The sequence below is a fragment of the Balaenoptera acutorostrata genome, chromosome 12 (genome assembly GCF_949987535.1).
Source record: "Balaenoptera acutorostrata chromosome 12, mBalAcu1.1, whole genome shotgun sequence".
Classification (NCBI taxonomy): Eukaryota; Metazoa; Chordata; class Mammalia; order Artiodactyla; family Balaenopteridae; genus Balaenoptera; species Balaenoptera acutorostrata.
The window spans coordinates 68391403-68416328 of NC_080075.1; the positions used below are offsets into that span (position 1 = coordinate 68391403).

Consider the following 24926-nt stretch of genomic DNA (forward strand, 5'->3'; position numbering starts at 1 on the left):
CGGGGGCGGAAGTGCGTGCACCGGCCTCATGGTCCCGCTCCCCCTTCCCGGCTGCCCCTGCGTTCTATAGAGGCGAAGGTGGCGGCTAGAGCGACTCTTCAGCTCCGGCCGAGGTCTGGGTGTAGAGGTACGCGCTGAGGTCTTTGTCAAGGAGCAATTAGGGTTTCTTTGTAATGTTAGAAAAGTTTCATTGAGTCCTGAAGCGCTTTTACCTATGTTGTGTTATTTAATTTTTGCAATACCTTACGAAATAGATTATATTCCCATTTTTCAAGTGAGGAAACAGGATTAAGAAATTTGCCCAGAGACATACATCTAGTTTGCGGTAGTAGGTGAATTTGAACTCAGGCCGACTAATGACGGACTACTGTGTTGTGCTTCCTAAAATACTACTTAAATTCCATAAGATTAATTTTATTTTACAAAGGGAAAATAAAACACATCGAAATATAATTCATTCGAGAGAAATTGAATATGGAGTACGTGTGTGTCAGGTACTGATGAAAATGATATTCTGGTAAGAAGAGACAAAACAAGTAGGAGAAGGAAATTTTTAAAATATATCGATAAGTAGTGCCATTTGGAAAATAGGGTAATGGTATAGAGAGTAACTGGGTCGCTAATTTAGAGAGGTAGTCAGAGGAAGCTTCTGTAAGAAGATTAAATTTGACTTCCAAATGGCAAGACTTTCTGTGAAGTTTTTTCTAGGCAGAATAAGTAATGCAAATACCTAAGTAAAACAAGCAAGGGTATTTTAAGATCAGAAAGAAGGTAGTATGTCTGGAGAGTTGTGCTTGAGGGGAAGAAACGAAGAGAAGGTCTAAGTGATAAACAGGGGCCAGATCAAGTCGGAATTTCTAATTAGGGGTAAAGAGCTTGGTTTTTTTTTTTTTCTAAGTGAGACCGGAAGCCAGTGGACGGTTTTAATAACGGAGTGACCTTCTACATTTTGGCTGTGGTATGGAGAATGAACTGTAGATGGAAGATAATAGCTAACATTTATTAAGCACTTATGTGGTAAGTATTGTTACTAAGAACTTAGTGTATCACCTCATTTAATCCTCATAACAGCCCTTTGATATAGGTACTATTGTTAGCCTCTGCTTGGAAAGTTGTGTGCCAAGGTCACACACCTAGTCAAAGGTGGACCTGGAATTCTGTACACCATAGTTTTAAAGCCTTACCAACTACTGAGTACTTGCTACTCCTGGACAGGATTAGAATCAAGAAGGCAAGTTAGAACATTATTGCTTCATTTACCCTGAGCAAATCATTCTCAATTCTTTTTTTTTTTTTTTTTTTTAATTTTATTTATTTATTTATTTATGGCTGTGTTGGGTCTTCGTTTCTGTGCGAGGGCTTTCTCCAGTTGTGGCAAGTGGGGGCCACTCTTCATCGCGGTGCGCGGGCCTCTCACTATCGCGGCCTCTCTTGTTGCGGAGCACAGGCTCCAGACGCGCAGGCTCAGTAATTGTGGCTCACGGGCCTAGTTGCTCCGCGGCATGTGGGATCTTCCCAGACCAGGGCTCGAACCCGTGTGCCCTACATTGGCAGGCAGATTCTCAACCACTGCGCCACCAGGGAAGCCCTCTTTTTTTTTTTTTAATATTTATTTATTTGGTTGTGCCAGGTCTTAGTTGCAGCAGGTGGGCTCCTTAGTTGTGGCATGCGAACTCTTAGTTGCGGCTTGCATGTGGGATCTAGTTCCCTGACCAGGGATCCAACCCGGGCCCCCTGCATTGGGAGTGCAGAGTCTTAACCACCATGCCACCAGGGAAGTCCCCATTCTTGATTCTTGAAGTTTCTTTCCAGTCTTTTTTATTTTAACAAAACTGGAATCAAACAGTGCATATTATTTATAGTCTGCCTACTTCATGTAAGGATGTACTGTGAGTTTTTTCCCGTGTCTTAATTTTCTAGAATATAGTTTTAGTGACCTTAGAGAATTCAATCATAGGCATGTGCCTTAATATCAGTATATTTAACTAATTCCTTATTGATGAGTATAACAGGGTTTAGAGTTAGCAAAAAGAAATCTCTCAAGCTATTTTAAGAAGAAAAAAATCTAATACAGGGAATTGAGTAATTGATATAAAATCATAGGAAACAACTAGACAGAAGATCAACAATGAAACAGAAGACTTGAACAACATTATATACCTATTAGACCTAACATATGTCTAGAATACACTGTCCAACAACAGCATAATACACATTCTTCTCTGGTGTATATGGAGCATTCCAAGGACAGAACATTTGTTAGGCCATAAAATAATTTTCAATAAATTTAAAGGGATTAAAATCATAGAAAGTATGTTCTCCAAATATACTGGAATGAAATTAGAAATCCATAACAGAAGGAAATTTGGGATGCTCCCATCTGGTGGAAATTTTAAAAACATACTCTTAGTCAATGGGTCAAAGAAGAAATCACAAGAGAACTTAGAAAATACGTTGAGATGAATGAAAATTAAAAGAACATACCAAAACTTATTGGATACAGCAAAAGCAGTCCTTAGAGGGAAATGTATAGCTGTAAATGCGTGTATTAAAAAAAGAAGGATCTGAAATCAATAACCTAACCTTCCATCTTAAGAAACTAGAAAAAGAAGAGCAAACTAAACTTAAAGCAAGCAAAAAGAAGGAAATAAAAGGACTTCCCTGGTGGTCCAGTGGTTAAGACTCTGCGCTTCCACTGCAGGAGGCACGGGTTTGATCCCTGCTCAGGGAGCTAAGGTCCTATGTGCTGCGTGGTGTGGCCAAAAAATTAAAAAGAAGGAAATAAAGCTTGGAGAGGAAATAAATGAAATAGAGAATAGAAAAACAATAGAGAGGGAATTCCCTGGCGGTCCAGTGGTTACAGTGGTTAGGACTCTGTGCTTTCACTGCAGGGGCTCAGGGAACTAAGATCCTGCAAGCTGCATGGCAAAAAAATTAATTAATTAATTAATTAATTTTTAAAAAAGAGAAAACAAAACCAAAAATTGATTCTTTGAAATTTTCAACAGAATTGACAAAGCTTTACCTAGACCAAGAAAAAAAAGATTCAAATTACTAAAATTGGGACTTCCCTGGTGGTCCAGTGGGTAAGACTGCACTCCCAATGCAGGGGGCCTGGGTTCGATCCCTGGTCAGGGAACTAGATCCCGCATGCATGCCAAAACTAAGACCCAGTGCAGCCAAAATAAATAAATTAATTAAAGTTTAAAAAATAATAATTATAAAAATTACTAAAATCAAGAAAGAAAGGGGGGACATTACTATTGATCTTACAGAAATAAGGATCATAGGGAGTATTATAAAGTTATATACCAACAAATTAGATAACCTAAATGAAATGGACTAATTTCTATAAAGACACAGACTACTGAAAACGACTCAAGAAGAAATAGAAAATCTGATTAGACATAACAAGCAATTGAACTTATAATTAAAAAAAAAGATTCCACAAAAAGCCCAGGCAAAGATGGCTTCATTGATGAAGTCTACCAAACATTTAAAGAAGGATTAGCACCAATCATTGACAAACTGTTCCCCAAAAATAGAAGAGAAAGGAACACTTCTCTACTCATTCTATGAAGCCAGAATTACCCTGATACCAAAACTAAACAAAAACATCACAAGAAAACTACAGACCAACATCCCATATGAACGTAGATGCAAAAAAACCTCAACAGAATAATAGCAAAATGAATCCACCAAAATATAAAAAGAATCATACACCATGAATGAGTGAGTGGGAATTCACAGGAATGCAAAGCAGGTTCAACATATGAGAATTAACAATGCAATACACCATATTAATAAAGGGCGAATGCCACACAATCATCTCAATAGATGCAGAAAAACATTTGACAAATCTAACACCCCTACCAGAAAAAACAACAAACTAGGAATAGAACCACAGACATAGGTTCTTGTGTTGAATAATTAGACCTTTTAGTTTGGAGGTGTATTCTATAATTAGGCCCAGATCTTTGTATGAAGTTATTAGACGTTTTATTTTGTTTTGAATATATTTTTGCCGTTAACCTGCTTACTCTTTCTTGTTGCTTTTGCTATTGTTTGTATTACGAAGTCTTGTTTCATGTGTTTTGTTTATATTTTGTTTTATCTATTTTTAATGTATAAGGGAGTGTTCCATAGGAAACAGATGGAAGTATAAATCTGGTAAGTCTTCAGTACAAGCCAGCCCTAAGCCCTAACAATTGGAAGTCCCATTGGATTGGTGATCAATTGTTGAAAAAGTGATTGATCAAACTTTGCCTTAGTTATCCTGCAGAACCTTCGTGAGAACACTGTCCTGTCAGTTTGTCAAAAAAAGATCACTTTGATTAGCCCATATTCTGGGATTAGTGATCTGTAGAGATTGTGACTGTTGATTGTACAGACTCTTCCTAGTCATCCTGCTTGGCTGGAGAATCTGTGACACTAACAAAATACACATTGTTGATCAACCACCATGGCCTCCCTTTCTTGCAAATTACCTATGTCAAAGTCTCCACCTCCTCCTAGAAGAACTTCTGCCCCTTATATAAAATTACTTACAATCCAAAGTCTTGCATTTTCATTGGTAAATTAGAAAAAAATCAACATAGAATAACAATTACGAGAACTTTTGACATAAAATCAATTTTTTAAACTTAGAAGACAGAACACCGGTGAACAGTCAGCTTTGTTAATTGGTATGCTGAGCCTTCAAAAGAAAATTCTAACTCCAAGACAGTCTCTCTGAAAGATTTTGCAACCTTCTGAAACCTACCCTCCTGGCATTTTTCTCTTTCTCTTCAGCTGTCCCTGACCTTCTAAGTGACATACCTTTTCTTCAGGGTTTTCTCAGGAAAATCAAAATCACATTATAAACTTACTAGACCAGAAGTCAGATTTATAGAAGTTAAATGAAAACTCTAATCTAGAGCCAAAACCCAGGAGTTTAGGAAAATCTTTTTCCTAAACTTCAGGGAGACAGGCAAAAAAAATTGCTACAGAACTCAGGATTTTGTTAGATACTTAATGTCCTGGACTACAGATCTGTACCAAATAATTCAATTGTTTGTTCCTCAGAAAGGGTAAAATGTTTTATGTCAGCAGAGTAGAAAAGATTTAAATAACTCAGCTGTGTAATAAAAGTTTAAAAATAAAAGTAGGAAATATACCATTTAATTTCAGCATCTTTTAAGGGAAGATTGACCAAAGATTCAAAATTGTAAACTAAATAAAAATGAAAGGGAATTCCCTGGCAGTCCAGTGGTTAGGACTCCATGCTTCCACTGCAGGGGGCCTGGGTTCATCCCTGGTCGGGAAACTAAGATCCCACAAGCCGTGCGATTTGCGGCAAAAATGATGATGATGATGATGATGATGTTTGGAAGTTTCCTGAGGTCTATTTTTTTTTTTTAGTTCCCTAAGGATTGAACCCAGGCCCTCGGCAGTGAGAGCGCAGAGTTCTAACCACTGAACCGCCAGGGAATTCCTCTCCAAACATTATTTGAAAAGATTTTGAAACAATGAGAAAGTTGCAGAAAAGTTTTAACTACAGTGCAAATAACTTTGTTTTCCTTGAAATGTTAAGTCGTTGACCTGCTGCCCCATCACCCCCAAACATGTTAGTGTGTATTCCCTGCAAACAAGGACATACTTCTATGTAACCACAGTAACAGCCATCACAATCAGAAAATTAACAATGACACGTTACTGTCATCTAACCCTTAGACTCCATTCAAGTTTTGTCAGTTGTTCCAATAAGGTATTTTATAGCAGAAGGAACCAGTTCTAAATCACAAGTTGCATTTAGTTGTCATTCTATCTCCTTCAGCCTGGAACAGTTCTTCAGTTTTTCACTTGACTTTCACGAATTTGCCAGTTATTTTGAAGATTCCAGTTATTTTGTAGAATGCTCCTGGAATAGATTCAGGTTGTGAATCTTTGACAGGAATATCACAGAAGTAGTACTGCATTTTTCTCATTGACCCTATTACATGAAATTTGGCCCAGTAATAACTTTCATCACTAGATTAAGGTGGTATCAAGTTTTTCCACTGTGAAAACTGTACTTTGAAACTATGTGAATGTATTCATACTTAATCACACTTTCAATTTATTCTTGTGTTTATGTATATGTTCACATTGGCTCATGGTTTCTTATTTTGCCTCATGGGTTATAATCCATTACTACAATCACTTTAGATGCTCAAAATTGTCCAGTGGGAGCCCCTCTAATCAATAATTCATCCTCATCCTTCTTTAAGCACTTTCTTCATTTCTGGCACAAGATATTCTGGGTTATCCTGTATTTTCTCTGCCCTAAACCTGGAGTTGGCCATTTCACCAAGGAGCCCTGGTTCCTTTAGTGGATATTATGCACCGAATGTTTGTGTCCCCTTAAAATTCGTATATTGAAACCGTACTGCCACAACGTGATGGTATTTGGACATGGGGTCCTTCGGAGATAATTAGGATTAGATGAGGTCATGAGGGTGGGACCCTCAAGATAGGATTAGTGTCCTCATAAGAAGAGACACCAGAGAGCCTGCTCTCTCTCTGTCACTGAGGACACAGCCATTTACAAGCCAGTGAGAGCTCTCACCAGAAACAAAATTGGTCGGCACCTTGATCTTGGATTTCCTACCCTCCAGAACTGTGAAAATAAATATCTGTCATTGAAGTCATGCAGTCTATGATATTTTTGTTATGGCAGCTCAAGCAGACTAAGATTTTGATAGCAAGAAGGGGGATGCTGCTTTTAAAAAACACCTAAAAATGTGGCAGCTTGAACAGACTAAGACAGTAGAGAATTTAGAAGACAGGAGTAGTATGTGTGCGCATTGCTTTTGGGGTGTAACTACTCCAAGGCCTTCTCAGTGCAAAGAACTGGGGAATATGTGTACACAAATATAAATATATTTACATCTACATTTCTTCATCTATTTTTATATATCTTAAATCATGAATTCATACTCTTAAATCCAATTCCAGCCCAACCCCACAGGTTTCATTTTTTTTGTATTCATAACTCCTTTCTCTGACAGAAATATGGCTCCACTATGGTTAATATATTGACTTGTCTGATTAGGTCTCCTGCATGTAAGCAGTTTGTCATCTTTGCTGACACCTTTTCCCAATACACACCTCTCTGTTATTGAGAACTGATTCCTCATTCCAGGTTGCCCCAGTGCATATGAATAACTTCCTTACTCTGTCCCCAGTACCCCATACTAAGTTGCCCATTATTGTAGACACCCTCCTCACCCCACTTGGTCTATGACACCCCACTTTGGGCCACCATGTGTCCCTTCTCCCCACTGCAAAACCTGCCCTGAACCACTGTGTGGAAGAGAAGCTAGCATAGCTGGGCTGAGATTGCTATCTTTTGAAAGGCCTGATTGCAAGTTTGGTTGGCATCTGGGAACTTGGATTTGGGGGAGGGTTCCCACCATTCCCTGAGAGTGGTTCACTGTGCCTAACACAGTTAGGCCTAACATCTTCACCCATGTTGTCATAACTTGATGCTGGAGGAATTAAGTGCATCCTATGTAATTCCGCTGGGAGAGGACTCTTGGAAGCTGGTGCTTGGTTTCCTCTGGACTTTGCCCCATACTCTTGTTCCCTTTGCTGGGTGAGAGATTATAATATGCATCCTCATTAGTCTACCTTACTTTAATACTATACAACTTTATGTACAATATAATAACCTTATTTCAACATAATTCCATTTACTGCCCTCTCCCACCCTTTGTGCTATCTTTGTCATCTACTTTACTTCTACATACATTATAAATACCACACTGTAAATTTTTTTAAAACAACAATTAGATATTCAGAGAAATTAAGAAAAAATTATCTTTTGTGTTTACTCACATATATATCATTTGCAAAGTTCTTAATTCCTTCCTGGAGATACAGATTCCTATGGAGGATTACTGTCAGCCTAAAGAATTTCTTAAAGCATTTCCTATAATGTCAGTCTGCTAACAACAAATTCTCTTAGGTTTTGTACACCTGGAATAGCTTTTATTTTGTCGTACTATTTTGAACATTCTAAGTAGACATAGAATTTTAGGTTAACTTTTGTTAATTTTTGCACTTTATTATTTTTTTGACATACAGTTGATTTCCAATGTTGTATTAGTTTCAGGTATACAGCAAAGTGATTCTCATATATATATATATATATATATATATATATATATATATATATAAATTTTCCAGATTCTTTTCCATTTTATTACAAGATATTGAATATAGTTCCCTGTGCTACACAGTAGGGCCTTATCTGTTTTTTATATAGTAGTGTATGATTTTTGCACTTCAAGAATGTCATTCCATCATTTCCTGGATTCCATTGTTTCTGATGAAGTTAGCCACCACTTTTACTGTTTATTCAAGTGTAATGTCATTTCCCCTCTCTGGCTGCTTTTGAGATTTTTTTGATTTGGTTTGGTTTTGTGCATGTGTGTGTGTTTTGCAATACTATGCACCCAGATGTGATCTTTGTTGCATTTATTCTGCTTGGAATTCACTGAACTTCTTGGACCTGTAAGTTGATGTTTTCCAACAATTTTGAGAAAATTTCAGGCATTACTGCTTCAAATATTTCTCTTGCCCCATTCTCTTCCTCTCCTCTCCTCTGGACCTCAAAAGCACCTGTACATTAGACTGATACTGTCCCACAGGTCTCAAATCTCTGCTGTTTCTTTTTTTCTCTGTGCTTCAGTTTGATAATTGTACTGGCTGTCTTCCACTTTTCTTCCTCTGCTTGTCCAGTTTACTGTTAAGCCCATCCAGTGAATATTTAAATTTAGACATTATATTTTTCATTTCAGATTCTAATTTTTAATCACCAGACTTTCCATTTGGTTTTCAGTTTCTATTTCTTTGCCAAGAATCCCAATCTATTGATCCACCATTTTTCCCCTGTAAATTTTTAAATGTATTTTAAAGCTGTTAAAAAATAATTTTGTTAACTCCAACATAGGGTCATCTGTGTATCTGCTTCTATATATTTTCTGTTGATTACGGATCATATAATTTTTCTTTGTATGCTTAAGGTTTATTTTGTACTGGACTTTGTGAATGACATGTTGTAAAGACTCTGGATTTTGTTTTCTCCTAAACTATGTTTTATTTTAGCTAGCTGTTAACTTACTAATGTATAACCTTGATGCTGTGAAAGCCTGATATTAAGCTTCGTTTCAGTGAGTTTCTTCCCATTTTGCCCAGAGTCCTAAAGTACAGCCCTTAGTTCTGGGATGTTGTCCTTCCTCCTAAGCCACGGCCCGTCTTGGGTTTCAATGGGAAACCAGAAGTGTTTACTAAACCCCTCTTACTCGCCCTGTATTCGCCCAGCCGTTGTTACCGCTACTCAGTTCGTTGGACTTCAACTATTGCTTTCTGCTGGGTTCCTTTGAATATCACACTGCACAGGTACAATCTGGAATCCATCAAGCATTTGAAAAGAATCTGCAAGCAGATTTGGGGGATTAGATCTCTGAAGCTCTCTCCTTTTCAAAATTTCCCTCCTAATTTCAAGCTGTTCTAGAAGCCCCAAATGACTCCTCAGGCCAGCAAGACTGTCACATTCTGCTTGAATTCTATTTCCAAGCACACTGCACAAGCTGGAAATTGCCCTCATGGTAAAAGCTAGTTAATGTGGATCTCTTCTAGTATATGATTTTGTGCTCTTCTTTTTGCCTGTTTTTGATTGCTTTCTAGAGTCTTCTAATCACAGCTTTTTATACTTTGTTCAGACTTTATATTTTTATTGGCAAGAGAATCAGTCCAATAAAAGCTGTTCCTTCAATACCAGACTGCAACCTCTGAAATCTCAAAAAGTTTCAAATAAAAAAATTAAAAGCAAAATAAAGTTTATAATTTATTTCCAATCCATTAGGATAAAAACCCACTTATGCAGCTGAACCTTTTAATTCATTTCTTCTGAAGAAAAGTACAAAAGACCAGAGTAAAACTGAGACAGGCATTTAAAGGAAAACCCTCTGACTCAGAGTCCAAAAACAAACTGTAAATGGTTCATTCTACCAAAAGAATTAGTTTTTGTACAAAATATAATGAATTTTACCCTATAAACAAAAACTGCTGTATATTTACTTAAATTAGAATTCTAGTATCTGATTTTCCTCCAATTCTTCCCAAGCACAAGGTGTATTTGCAAGTCGGAAATCTAATAACCTCAATTGGCAGACTGTCTTAGAATAAGCTTTTACCCTTAAGATATCTGGAAAGATAGTATTGATTCTTTCTCTTGGCTCAAAGTTCAGTACATCAGTAAGTTTTAATTTACTTTACGAAACTCTGCCATATTAACATGAACAGCACACTAACGTTTAATGTTTAAACATTACCTTTTACGAAATAACATGGCACAGAGCTCAGTGCAAAATCTACAAGGTCACAATCTAAGCCTAATACTAATTCGGGAAACCTCAGCAACTTCTATCTTTATTGAAAAAGACCAAACCAATCCCTTACACATCCTACTATATAATTATTCTATGTTTATGGCCCTTCCATGAGAGAAACACAGCTTAAAATAAAACTTGGTCACAGTTAAGTCAAAGAAAATAGTTCTGTAGCACTAAGCTCAATTTTAGACCTCATCAGGAAATTAAAGTAACTTCCATACACGGATGGATATTCATACAGTAATATAATTCTGACTCAGTGTTTATGACAATATTAATTTGACTTTTATATAACATTTGAAGTCTTTGTTATCTGAAACCTTTCCCAATAAAAAGTGAGCTACATTCAATTATTGCAGATAATTTTATGATAATTTTAAAGGAGTTTATATTTTAAAAGTTGAGTTTAAAGCACACAGACTTTTAATACGATTGACCAGTTATCCAAGTATCAATAATGTTAATCTTTTTCTAAATGAAAAGAAAAAATGAAATTTTATGAGCTTTATTGAAAATGTTTCAATTTGGGATGTTCCTAATTCTTGTCATCGTGTATACTTCATCATCTGTCATTATCAATATTTTATAATGGATGGTTTAGTGTTTGAGACCTTAGAAAGATACTACTCATGACCTAAAAATATGTATGGTTCTGGCTTAAAAAATTTTTTTTCTATTTATCTCAACCCTCATTTTTATTATCCAGGGAGTTCTATGATTAGAAGAAACATGATATAAGTTATGGTTACAAACAGCACATGATCTTAAGAAATCATACATCTTCTATATTTAGATAAATCTTTAAGATGAGAAAGAGTAAAGTTAAGAAGAATGTATGTCTTCATTATAAAATTCTTATCTAGTGGGGGCAAGTTTTTAACTTAAATATATTCTCTCTAAACCAAAGATATTTTTCCTAAATGAAAAATATTTGTTACTACTATAAAATTATTATTTCCACCCATGACATTTTACATAAAAGCACCAAAGAAAATTTCTATAAACAAACTTTTAACCAGTAAACTAAGGGCAAATATCTATTTGCCTTTATTACAATATTTAAAAGGCCATGATATGAGTCTCTACTTCCTACAATGACATTTTTATAATAAAAACCCAGGCATACTTATACAAACAAGAAACAGAATTACTGTACATTTTTGGGGAACAAAAGGCAGATTAACAGACTAAAACTTTTTAGTTAACAAAGTGAGCACAAGAAACCTATAAAATGTATGCAATGTATAAAAATTCAGTAATTTTTTTTAAAGTTTCATTGGAGGGATTAATAATTATTAAGAATAAAACATGGTAAATCCACTGGCTTGTAATTATCCTATAAACAGTAAGAAAGTAATAAGCAATAAATTAGAAATGTCTTAGCTCCTAGTACTTCCCTTCTCTTGCACAGAAACCACTTTTACAGCAGTTAAAATTGGCTTTCTTAAATATTAGAATTCTAACAGAAAATAAATTCCATTAGGAATAAGTTAACAGTCTACAATAGATTTCTGACAAATATATTAGAAAAAAAATACCGCAGGTCACAGGAGGATTGATCTACATGTTGTATGACAGAGTGTCTGAAAACTTCAAAATTTCTCCTTCTCCATTTCACTAGATTTGTTTTGTTGCTATCATATTGCTTTCTAAATTGTTTGGTAGAAAGGTAATAGAAAAATAAAAAGTGAAAAGGACGCATTGTTTAATGTCTGTAGATTTATGAAGAAGAAAAAAACCTTCAAAATACTTTTTTCCTACTACTGTTACATAGGAAAAAGTTTCATTTGGCACACAATTTGTAAAAAGAAAAAAAAAAGAAACAGTGTTTGGCATTCCAATCACCCATAGTGTAGTAAAGACAACAGTAGGAAAGGAAATAGGAAAAATTACTATTTTAAGAAAAGATGTCAGAAGACAACCAAAGGTTCTACAACCAAAGGCTCTTGTGTCTTCTACCATTCACTGTCTCTGGAATACTTTCATCTGCAACATAATATACAAATTATTATTTACATTATGATTATATTGGTAAAGAAGACCAGAATCAGTTTTTGTTCTGCTCTAACTTACAGTGCCCATCGGGATATCTGTGACCATCAAGGCAAGAAGGCCTTAAACAAAATATTCCATTTGCATTGTATACTTTATTTAAATTTATTTTACGGTTCATCTTCTGGGGTGCACAAATAATTGTAAGACTCTGAAAAGTCCTGTAAACTTAGGCTGAGTTTCTGTAGCAGATAACTATTCATAGAAGATGGTATGTTTCTCTCTTGGAAAGTAAAACGTTCTGCAGGCTTAAACAGTAGTATCTCCAAAATCCTTGTTCCAACGTATGTATGCTTCTAAGGTTTGAGGACTCACGCTGCGTTTTATCTTTTTTAAGGATTCGGTGAAGTCAGATAATCGAATATTTCTCATCTAGATTAAAAAAACACACATGACGATAGATGAACACATATGCAATAGTTAACCCAATGACGGATAAAAGTAATGATGCTGTTGTTTATTAATGTTAAAATATATAGAGATGTATTCTTAGAAAATCATGCCAATCATCTTATTTTATATATTATTCTGTATTAGGCAAGTTTGCTATATAAGAAATCCTACCAAAATGCTATACCAATATACTTACATTTCACATTTTAGCTCTTAGGTATTAACATTTTAAATCACAATATTTTCCCATTATAAAAACAAAACGTACTCATTACAGAAAATTTGACAAAATATAGACAATCAGAAAAAAGAATCACTCACAACTCCACCGTTCAGATATACAACCACTATTCGGCTTATCTCCTTCCAGTTTTTTTTCTGCGTATAGTTTCACGGAATTTTGCACTCTCAAGTCTCACTCACCAAACACACTCTAGCTAAATTCATGCCAGGTTTATCAGAAAGGAAAGAGGAGTTTACAAGATGTACACAGGACTTTGAAGGAAATATTGCTCTTTAACTACAACATGGAGGAGGCTTATGTCTGAAATTTTCTAATATTAGTATTGCTTATAATACATTTTTATGTCAATTTGGTCTTATTTTCTGAGATTTTTAATTGGCTTCAAGAAAGTAAAATAAAACAGTACTGAGTTAATAAATACCTAATTTTTGCCTAAGGATTTTCAAAAGGCAAAATGGAGTTTGGTACAAGATGACCGGTATTAAAAATTATCACTTATGTATTATCATATGTATATTTTGCTCCCAAATAAGAAGTTAAAGAAGAACTGGAGACAAACTTCAACAACTGATATTTATCTATATTATTCTTTTTATTACTCTTATAAAACCCAATCTAACTACTTCACATCCTCTCTAATATCAACATAGCACAGATTAAGAAAATCAACTACACTTGTAACTTGTAGCCTAATCTGAAAAATTTGTCAAAATGAAAAAGGATATATTGTTACTACAATCACTGCATGACCCCTATTTGCTCCTTATTTAACTGTAAAACACACACTGGCTCTTCCTAAAGCCCCAAATTTAGAAGAATGATGAACATAATGTGAGTATTATCTATGATACTCCTGAATATCTGTTATAAAGATTAAGGTTTCAAAAGCGTTTGATGAAAATTCTAATTTATGTTCATAGTTCAGGGTGTGTGTGTGTGTGTATTTCACTGTGAAAAACAGTATGGAGGTTTCTCAAAAAACTAAAAATAGAACTACCATATGACCCAGCAATTCCACACCTGGGTATATATCTGAAAAAAACAAAAACACTAATTTGATAAGATACATGCACCCCAATGTTCATAGCAGCATTATTTACAATTGCCAAGATATGGAAGCAACCTAGGTGTCCATCAACAGATGAATGGATAAAGATGTGGTGTGTGTGTGTGTATGTATATATATATATAAAATAGATATATATATTATATATATATATGCACACACATATATACACACAATGGAATACTACTTAGCCATAAAAAAGAACAATATTTTGCCATTTGCAGCAACATGTATGGACTTGGAGGATATTATGCTAAGAGAACTAAGTGAGACAGAGAAAGACAAATACTGTATGATATCACTTATATGTGGAATTCAAAAAATACAACAAACTAGTGAATATAACAAAAAAGAAGCAGACTCAGATATAGAGAACAAACTAGTGGTTACCAGCAGGGAGAGGGCGAGAGGGGCAATGTAGGCGTAGGGGAGTGGGAGGTACAAACTATCGGGTGTAAGATAGGCTCAAGGATGTATTGTACAACACGGGGAATATAGCCAATATTTTGTAATAACTGTAAATGGAAAGTAACCTTTAAAAGTTACATAGAAAATATGATATTTTAAAGTTAGTAAGAGACTAATGTATATAACAGGAAAAATCAACCAGTAGCTAGTTCAGTAAAGAGGGAAAAATAAATAGCAAAGAAGTCTTATCAAAACAAAATAATAAAAGAACTAATAAAGTTGAACTGGATACAAACTGGGCTTTATAAACAAAGTACGTTATACTCTGAATTTATAACCAATGATTTTCAGCACTACCTTTTAAAAACACAGAATTCCAACACAATTATTTGAGTTTCTATTCTTATAAACTATAAAAGGCAAATTAGGTATATCTCATCTAAATTTCTGCATATATACCAGTACCTGATAACACAGTTATTAAAATTGTACCAAAGAATGGCTGAAAAAAATTCTAGTACACAATTTTAAAACCAAACTACTTGTGTTTTTCTGTCATCTCATAAATAAGAAAATAGAATGGATTTCCTTGATCTCTACAATAAATTGCCATTATTTAGTATTTATGTATTTTAAAATTATTTAATGGATACCTATACAGTATTCACTATTGCCAGACTTTTTAAAGTGCTTTATAAATATTAACTCATAAGCCAGGACTAATGACTAAAAGCTATTATCAAATTATTAATACTAAAATCATTAGGTTCAAAATAAACTTAAACTGAATGAAAGTATACAGTAGAACCAAAAACTATAACACTGTAACCTGACTACACATAATTAGTGGAATGGTCACAAAAGGTACCAGTAATGTTATTTTTTGTAATTCATTCAGTAGTTTTAATTTTAGTATATGGTCTGTCCAAGGGACAAAGACAGACGCCTAAAATGTCACACAATGGGCCTTCCCTCAACTTTAATCTAGGGGGCCAGAGTACATATATGAAATATCAAGTTTACCTGTCCTGAGTCCAAGGTAGGGAGAGTGGTGTGTGGAAAATAAATAATTCATGCACAATGCTTACTTTCTGGGTAGAAAAGTACTATTAGGCTTATGCTATGAGTATAAGAACATTTAAAAAAATAATATATTGATGGGATACTGTAAATAAATTATACCTAAACTATTAAAAAAAACCCCTCAAGACAGTACTAATATATTTTTAAAAATTAGAAAAATGTGGAATCAAAATTATGAATCAGATAAAAGGGACCTGAAACTTATACTTTAAACATGATTTTTTAAGGTAATAGTAGCTAAACACCAAAGTATATGACATGTGGAATTCTCTATTCCTAAGCTTCATTCATGTCAAACACACTCCAGGTAAACTAGACTGCTGAAATGGAAAAAGGTGGTTGCAAGAAGTTTGAAGGCTTTCTTAGTAATGTAGTTGGTTAAGCACCATGCACAAGATGCCTGAAGACAACCTCAAATTTACTTGGAAGCTTGAAGAAAAAAGACTGCCAAAATGTACTCATACTCAAGTACATTTATTCTCTATGTTAAGAGTTCACTGTTAATACTTGGACAGGACTCTCTGCAATGTAATGTGCAGATCCCCTAGCCAGCCACCAGCCTCCAGCCCATACCTCTGGGGGTTTTTATTGGCGTTTTTTGTTTGTTTTGTTTTCAGTTCACATTTGGACTCCACTGGAGTTCTATTCTCTCTTCTGTTCCAAGAATGAAGTCTCTTTGGTTAGTAATGTTTCAGGTGCTATCTGAGCTCTGAGAGATAAGTTACATAATTCAAATCTGATTTAAACTGGCTGGTTACATAGTTATGATCATTTTGAATATCCAATTCTATATTTTGCTGGCAATTTTTTTCAAAAGAAATGCTTCAGCATCTCATAAGGGGACCTCCCATATTTTTTAAATGTAATAAATTACATTACAATGGAAACTGTATTGCTTTTATAAGAACGAAGACATAAACATTATTGAAAAACTAACAAAACAGAACATCAAGGGGTTAACCTGTTACAAGCTATATTCATAATGTATAAAATCCTCAAGTTGCCTATAATTTTGTTCTGTTTAGTATTTAATATGATTTGACAGAAAATGACTTAATGATTATGTATATTTATTGTGTATTACCAAAGGACACCATAAGAGACTAGTTGGACAGTCCCCCCTCCATATTTTGAAATGAAGCAAAATTAATTTTTTCTAGTTTCTAATCAGATAAACTAGAAAAATCCAGACAAAAGATATGTTTTACAATCTAGAGGACCAGAACAAAAAAAAGATAATTGTAAAATAGTATATACCTCACTGGCAGACATATTCTTCACTTGTTCTGGTTTCAGTTCTGTAAAATATAAAAGTCACTTACAAAAAAAAGATTTCCAAGTTTAAACTAATGAAGTACAATAATCTAAAAGTATATGTTCAATATAAATCATTATATTAAAAGAGACATACATTAAGAGCCCATACAATTTATAAATGCTTAGAATAATATTCCTTCTTAGGAAGGCATTCAATTTCTTTATATATTGCTCAAAAACAACAGATTCTACAAATTTCATAGTAAACTTAAAATAATGCAACTTGTTCTTTACAAAAGGCATTCGTTGTTTTAAGCCAACAACTTTGTTTCAGAATAACAGCTAAAATATTCTAAAAAATACACATGATTTATACATTAGCTACTGATTCTGAGTCCAATATCTGAACAAGATTTCATGCCTCCTGCAGAAAGCAAGCTTGACTAAAATGCTTTACCCAGAGTTTCAAACTACATTCTCAAGGTTACATTTATTATTCTCTAAAGCAGCAGCTCTTAATCAGTACGCTGTTTCACTGTTAGAGATACGTTCTGGAAGTTGCATGTTCCATGTTCAATTTTACCACCATAGCCAGTAATCTGAGTGCATACCTGAGAGCATCACCCATCCACTGCCCATGCTGCCTGTGGAAGAGTAGCTGAGAACATCTACTCTAAAGTGATTATCGCAGTGAGTTTAATCTAACATAACCTAAAAATGGTAGATGTGGTATTTCAGAGTCAACAAATTACCTTGAATCAAAACAGAGCAATGAATGATATACTTTGCTGCAATTTTTCAAAAGATAACATATAATGATAAAAGTAAAAACTTCTATTTATATGTTTCCTTACACACATTAATTTCAAGTAATACTAGAATACTGAAATGAAAAGAACCAAAAAATAGATAAGAAAATCTTCCCTTTATTATTCTTTTCCACTTGCTTTAAAAAGTTCTCATTTTCTTGAGTTTTCTGCTGCTAACCTACTATCAAGAAGCGAAACCTGCTGTCTAGAACAGGGCTCATGGTCCACCGATCCACGGACTGTCTTTGTATGGTCTGTGAGCTAAGAATGGTTTCACAGCTTTTTGTTGTTGTTGAAAAAAAAAAAAAAGAGGAGGATGAGCAAGAGGAGTCAGAAGAAGAGTGAGAAGAAGAATATGCAACAGAGAGCATATGCAGCCCGTGAGTGTAAAACTATTTTCAGAAAGGTCTGTTGACCCTAAGTCTAGAAACTTTGTATCAAGTTTTAATCAAGTTTTCCACTGATACAGTTTTACTGCTTTCTTACTAATAAAAAATACTCTCAATAGGGACTTCTTAAACTTCTGAAGTGGTCTAATAAACAGTTGTAAATGTTTCAAGCTTTTGTATTCCTACCTCGGATAGGACCCAGTGCTGCATCTTTTGCCAAAGCTGTTAGATCACTTCCTGAGTATCCATCGGTCATTCTGAGAATGGGAAAGAAGAAAGAGCAACTTATTTTCACCTTTGCAGATTTAAATCTCCACATAATAAGAGGGTAAAACCTAGCTTGCCTTTGTTATCAAGCAGACAGCTATGTGACTTGATTTTAAGGGCAGAGGAAGGCCTACTTGCTAAAAACAAACAGCCGACTGGTTCCTTATAATGCCTCAAATTTTCATGATTAGAACCATTCCTTTAGATTAAAGTATAGTATATCTCCAGGAGGCTCCATTAAATTGTAAATATGTGCCCTGGAAAGGTAACATCTATAAGCCATTGCTGGCCAACTGACACATAACCACAATTACTTCTCTATAAGTTAATGAGTCTTTATCTTGACAAAGAGAACTGCCTTGATGAAACGAGGGCCAATCAAGGAAGATTTCTTTAAGTGTAGGACAGACAGGATGAAGGAAGGGTCTGGGATAGAAGACATTGGCAAAAGGAGGCACACCTGCATGGGATGCCACAGTGGAGATCCTGGGCAGCCAAGACACTATCAAAGGGAACTAAGAACTAGGGAGGCAAAGAGGAAGAGGAAAATAAAACAGGAAAAAAAGCATTTACTTATCATGTACTATGTTAAATACCTGCGCAAACATTATTAGCAGAATATTTGATTGGAATTCAAAGAAGGATCTCAGTATTTCCAAGTACTGAATTTGTTATTTTTTCATAGGTATCTGGGAACTCAGAGTTTTTAACAACATAACTAGCTATTCACATTCTTGTTGAACATTTTAAATTACTTTATGAGATTTTTTTCAATGACTAAAATTCATGAGTGTATCTCCTATATTCAGTTTCTACTTAATACACCACTCATAAAAAAAAAGCTGAAGAAGTCAAAGTTTAAAAAAATTATGTGTAAGCAAAAGAACAAGTTTAAGTGAAAATATGTGTTGGTGTAGGAAGATATGAGATGTTTTACATTTTAAAAATTACTTCAGGGCTTCCCTGGTGGTGCAGTGGTTAAGAACCTGCCTGCCAATGCAGGCAACACAGGTTCGAGCCCTGGTCCAGGAAGATCCCACATGCTGCGGAGCAACTAACCCTGTGAGCCTCAACTACTGAGCCTGCGCTCTAGAGCACATGAGCCACAACTACTGAGCCCGTGTACCACAACTACTGAAGCCCGCGCGCCTAGAGCCCGTGCTCCACAACAAGAGAAGCCACCGCAATGAGAAGCCCACGCACCACAACGAAGAGTAGCCCCCGCTCACCAAAACTAGAGAAAGCCCACGCGCAGCAACGAAGACCCAACACAGCCAAAAATAAATAAAATAAATTTATTAAAAATTAATACCACTTGTAAGTTTTAATAAATTTATAAAAAGAATATATACTATCATCATTAGCTGTTTAGGTCATGTCTTCTAGAGGATCTAGAAACTAAAATTTAGACACCATATATATAAGAAAATGAGATGAGAGAAGGTAAAGGAAGTAGAGAATGAAACAATAAGAAGTTTTCTGATAGATAAATTACTCATTTCATACATGAGCTTACTTTAAAGAAAACAGAAAAAGAATTCTTAAAAAAAAAAAAGCTGCAAGATAGACCAAATCAAATTACTCACCTAGCAAGTTGTGCTAGTTCTTTTTGGGTCAATGGGCTTCCTTGTTTACATAATAGATTTTTTAATAAAAGTAGTCGTGTCTGAAAAGAAATATTAAAGAATTATCAGTCCTAAGAATTGGCTTAACAAAATATCCAGGAGTCAGGTTCAAATCCCAACTCTCATTTAGGAGCTGAATGATCTTATACAATGATCTTATACCACTCTACCTCTTAGAGCCTCACACATATATCTGTTAAAATAACAATTTTTTGAGAGTTCCTGAAAGAGTTAAAAACAATCCAAATAAAACACTAAGAAAGTAGCTGCTGTTAATACCAAGGATGCTAAGGGTCTGAGCTAGACAACCACAATTAAAAAAAAAAGTTTTATAGAGATATGAATTCATGTAACATGGAATCTCACCCTTTTGAAGTGTATAATTCAATGACTTTTAATAAGTTTAGAACTGTGCAACCATCACCATAATCAAATTTTAGAACATTTCTATCACCCGAAAAAGTTCACTTGTGCCTGTTTGCAGTTAATCCCGACTTCCACCCACAGCCTTACCTAATCACTATCTACTTTGTTTCTAGAAATGAGCCTTTTCTAGACATTTCATAAAAATGGAATCATATGATAGGTAATCTTTTGCATCTGGCATCTTTACTTAGTATAATGTTTTTGAGGTTCATCCATATTATGGTATGTTTAAGTAGCTCATTCCTTTTATTGCTAAACAGTATTCCATTAAATGGATATACCACATTTGTATATCCTTTCACCAACTGATGACTTTTTTTTTTAAAGGATTTTTTAAAAATTATTTATTTATTTATTTTTGGCTGTGTTGGGTCTTCGTTGCTGCGCGTGGGCCTTCTCTAGTTGCGGTGAGCAAGGGCTATTCTTCGTTGCGGTGCGTGGGCTTCTCATTGCGGTGGCTTCTCTTGTTGCGGAGCATGGGGTCTACGTAGTTGCTCTGCAGCATGTGGGATCTTCCCAGACCAGGGCTCGAACCTGTGTCCCCTTCACTGGCAGGTGGATTCAGGCCACCAGGGAAGCCTGAAGACTATTTTAGATTCTCTGTAGTTCTTGGCTATTATTTATAATGCTGTTATAAAAATTCTTGTACATGTCTGTGTAGACATATGTTTTCATTTCTCTTGGGTAGATTCTTAGGAATGAAATTTTGGGGTCTTACAGTAAGTTTTCTGTTTATCTTTTTAAGAAACCGCCAAACTTTTCCAGTGCAGCTGTACCATGCACTGGAAGACTTAATACTGTCAAGATGGTAGTTCTTGTTTCTGCCTTAAAAAAAATTCAAACACAGATACATACCTCCTCATTTGGCAAAGACACATATACCCGTTTGGTGAAACGCCTAAAAAAAGGATTCAAGCAATCTCAGAAATACAGTTTTGAATTTACAGATAATTCAGTTCAAGTAGCACATAACAAGAACAAAGCTTTAAATATAATGCTCAAGGCATTTGAATACATTTTAGTAGTTATCAGTGTAAAAGTTACTCTTTTAAAACATTCTAGTTAAATATATAAAATAGATACCTAATAAGGACCTACTGCATAGCACAGGTAACACTACCCAATACTCTGTCATGACCTATATGGGAAAATAATCTAAAAAAGAGTGGATATATGTATATGTATAACTGATTTACTTTGCTGTACACCTGAAACTAACACAAAATTGGAAATCAAATATACTCCAATAAAAAGTTTAAAAAAAGATTCTAGTTAATGTTTAAAAATCCTTAATTCAATATTGTCAGAATTAAATTAACCATTTATGTATTTGTATTTTTTTAACAGCAGTAACACTTTAAAACAAAATATCTGATATAATAAGTTGAAGAAACAGATCTCTGCTGTCTTCTTGAAACTGAAAACAACTAAAACCAACAAGGACAACAGAAACAGAAATGTAAACTCCATCATCAACAAACTACATAACATTTACAGAACTAAAATGTATGAAGAAGGGCTGCCTAGGGCAGTGAAAATTACACTGACAAAGGTGAATACAGACAGCACCTGCCACTGCAAATTTTAAACACGGCTGTCAGAGCAGAGTTTTCCAGAGGAAACAGAGAGAGCACACTCTGAGGGATAATAAAACTAACCTCCCCATATTTAAACGAACATGTGAGGACTGGCTCTGCAGATCATGTGACCCTAGTCAGTAGCAAGGGAATGGCAAGGAAGATGAGGCTGAACAAAGAAACTCAAAGATACATCATCTTTGTAAGAAGACATCAATCAGTCTGGCAAGATGACAAGCTGTTTTGCAATGACCAATCTTTTTCAGTTGAAGAAGACTAAATCAACCCAATCGCTTATTTATATACACGTATACTTCTTTATCAGGTAGGGCTTTGTTGTGAGTCAGGGAGACTGCCCACCAGTCCAGGGTATTCATAGGACAACTCAAGATACATGCTTGCTATCTTTCTTTTCTAGCTCTTCTACAATATCCTTCCAAATTAGGTTTTCCAAGAAAACTCCCCTTATTCAAATAAAATTAACAAGCAAAACAGACAAAAGCATAGGACTGATTTTAAAAAACAGTGCCAAAAAGAGTGGAAAGAATACAGTAAACATAAAATAGATAAAATGAAGAACATGCACAAGAGGATTTTGCCATAAAGCAAATTCAAATTGTGACCAAATATCTTTCCAAGAAATAAAATAATTTGATTAAAAATAAAGGCTCCTATGAAATAAGAGCTCAGTGAGATATAAAGCCTCAAGGAAATGACATACAAAGGCTCAAAGAAGTAGACAACAGAAGATGAAAAATGGGATTGCAGAGATCAGGAAAGCAATAAAAAAGAAAACAAAAACCACCACAGAAACAAAGGCTACAAAAATAGTAGTAGTAGTATTAGAAAGGAGATTAGACACTAACCCTACTGGATTAACCCATAAATGTGAATAAAAGCAGGCTGGCTTCAGACTTTCACACTGCAACATCCAATCCTAGAAACAATGGGGCAATGTTATAAATTCCTCAGGAAAAGAACGGGAGATCCAAGAATTTTATGCTGAGTCAAACTGTCCTCCCAGTAAAAAGGGAATAAATTTGATCAAACACACGAGAAGAGAGCATATGGCTCCCATGAGCTGTGCTTTATCAGCTTCTCATGAAGCCCAGTAAAAGAGGGTAAAAATCAGTTCTGGAGTTTTAAGATACTTTAATCCAACCCAGAAGAAATAAGTAATTTCCCTAAAACCATAATGTTAAAAATAGTTTTCCTGATGTCATGCTGGCCCTGTCCTCAAAATCTTCAGTCGGTAACAAGAGACCAGAAGATGGATATAGAGAGGAAAATAATGAATTTAGTCTTAAAATTGAGAGAGAAGGAAACAAGAAATATGTCAGATGAACACATAAGTAAATACATCTGTAATAAACGTGTGCATTTCTACATAAATCGCCCTACCTGAGAACAGCCTCATCAAGCTCTTGTGGCCTGTTAGTTGCACCCATTACAAGCACTCTGTCATCTCCAGCAGATTGTACCTATAAGCCAAATTTTTTTTTCAATACTTTTAGATAAATAACAAAGAAAAACATAATAAAGATATCTACTTCTAATTTGGGCCATTCAATAGGAAAACACATACTACCACATAAATGCTACCACATTAAAAATACCATAATACTTACACCATCAAATTCTATTAGAAATTCAGTTTTTAGACGTCTACTAGCATCATGTTCTCCTTCTCTTCTTTCACACAAAAGGCTATCAACTTCATCTAGAGGAAATAAAAGGATCTCTAGTTTACTACTTAGGTTATTAATATAATGGGTCCTACTCAATTTATTAGACAGTCTTTAACTTTGCGCTTCTTTAAAACTTTACTTCTGCAGCTATACTTCAATAAAAAATAAATTAAAAAAACCTTTTTACTTCTGAATAATCTTTCCCATCATATCCCTCACATTTGGAAAAGGGAATTTTACAAATGCTCAACTAAGTTGTTGGAAAACATGTTCTTACCTATAAAAATTATAGAAGGTTGAAGTTCTCGAGCCACAGCAAAAAGAGCTCTCACCAATTTCTCTCCTTCTCCCACCTAAAACAAGGCATTATACACTGTTATACCCATAAAATGCAAGATTATTCCAGCTTTTTAAATTTCACTATTAAAAGTCTAGAACCTAGGAATTTAATTTCCTTTCTTTGCAACAACCAAAGATTTGGTTTAAGGAATGGGGGTATGGGGGTGTTACTGAATTGTCCCTTATAATTTTAGAAAATAGACTACTTATTTATTATTTAAGACGGTCTGGTGAGTACTTTAAAAAATGAAAAATATCTCTGTCTTGTTTCACTCTGCATTCCTAAGACTTGAGAATGGAATAGCTATTGGGGTATAACTACTGAGAAAGGGAATACTAGAGAAGAGAGAGATGCGGCATGTATTCTTAAGCCCTAGGTTGCAGGGTATATTTATAGAAGCAGGTAAGTTGGAAAATGCTCTCCTAAATAAAACTTGCTCTACTGAGAACATCGTGAAAACCCATTCTCACAATATCACTGTCAATAAATATCAACGTATTTCTAGGTAGTCCAGGAGGTCTATGAACACTCCTTAAGACATTCCCAGGGGCTGAAATACTATACTAAAGCCATTCTATGCACCAAAGCATCTAACGCAAGAATCATGAGGTTTGTGGTAATCTACTACAAAAACTATTTTGTTCTCTAGGTGGCATCTATTCTTTTTATTGAAAATTAAATAAAAGAAAAAAGGAAAGGCCCCAGATTTAGAATCTTCAAAACAAATATTCTCAGAGCCAGAAGGAACTGCAAGAGATCACCTCTTACGACATCAACACTTTATAAGTGAAGTAAATATAGTAAGACTGATTCATAACTGCTAACAAATCTTGTACATGAATTTGAAAGAAGATCTATGTATTTAATAAATGGAACCTGGTTTA

General features: G+C 34.8%; 1 protein-coding gene and 1 long non-coding RNA gene across 6 annotated transcripts in view; one reads left to right on the forward strand and one right to left on the reverse strand.

Moving 5' to 3' along the window:
• Positions 1–24662, forward strand: LOC103006062 (uncharacterized). Its single transcript, XR_451868.3, has 3 exons — positions 1–127; positions 899–1017; positions 21785–24662. It is a non-coding gene; the product is annotated as an uncharacterized LOC103006062 (long non-coding RNA).
• Positions 11450–24926, reverse strand: part of SPAST (spastin) — a 53055-nt gene continuing 39578 nt past the window's right edge. For 4 of the 5 annotated variants that reach the window (XM_057557773.1, XM_057557772.1, XM_057557771.1 and 1 more), the window contains 8 exons: positions 23980–24055; positions 23643–23734; positions 23416–23495; positions 21293–21335; positions 19973–20052; positions 18306–18376; positions 16922–16962; positions 11450–12842 (listed from right to left, as the gene is read on the reverse strand). In XM_057557773.1, the coding sequence (XP_057413756.1) occupies positions 12720–12842; positions 16922–16962; positions 18306–18376; positions 19973–20052; positions 21293–21335; positions 23416–23495; positions 23643–23734; positions 23980–24055 (606 nt within the window). In that variant the 3' untranslated portion in view covers positions 11450–12719. The remainder of the gene's footprint in view (positions 12843–16921; positions 16963–18305; positions 18377–19972; positions 20053–21292; positions 21336–23415; positions 23496–23642; positions 23735–23979; positions 24056–24926) is intronic. The other variant, XM_057557774.1, reaches the window with a different exon arrangement.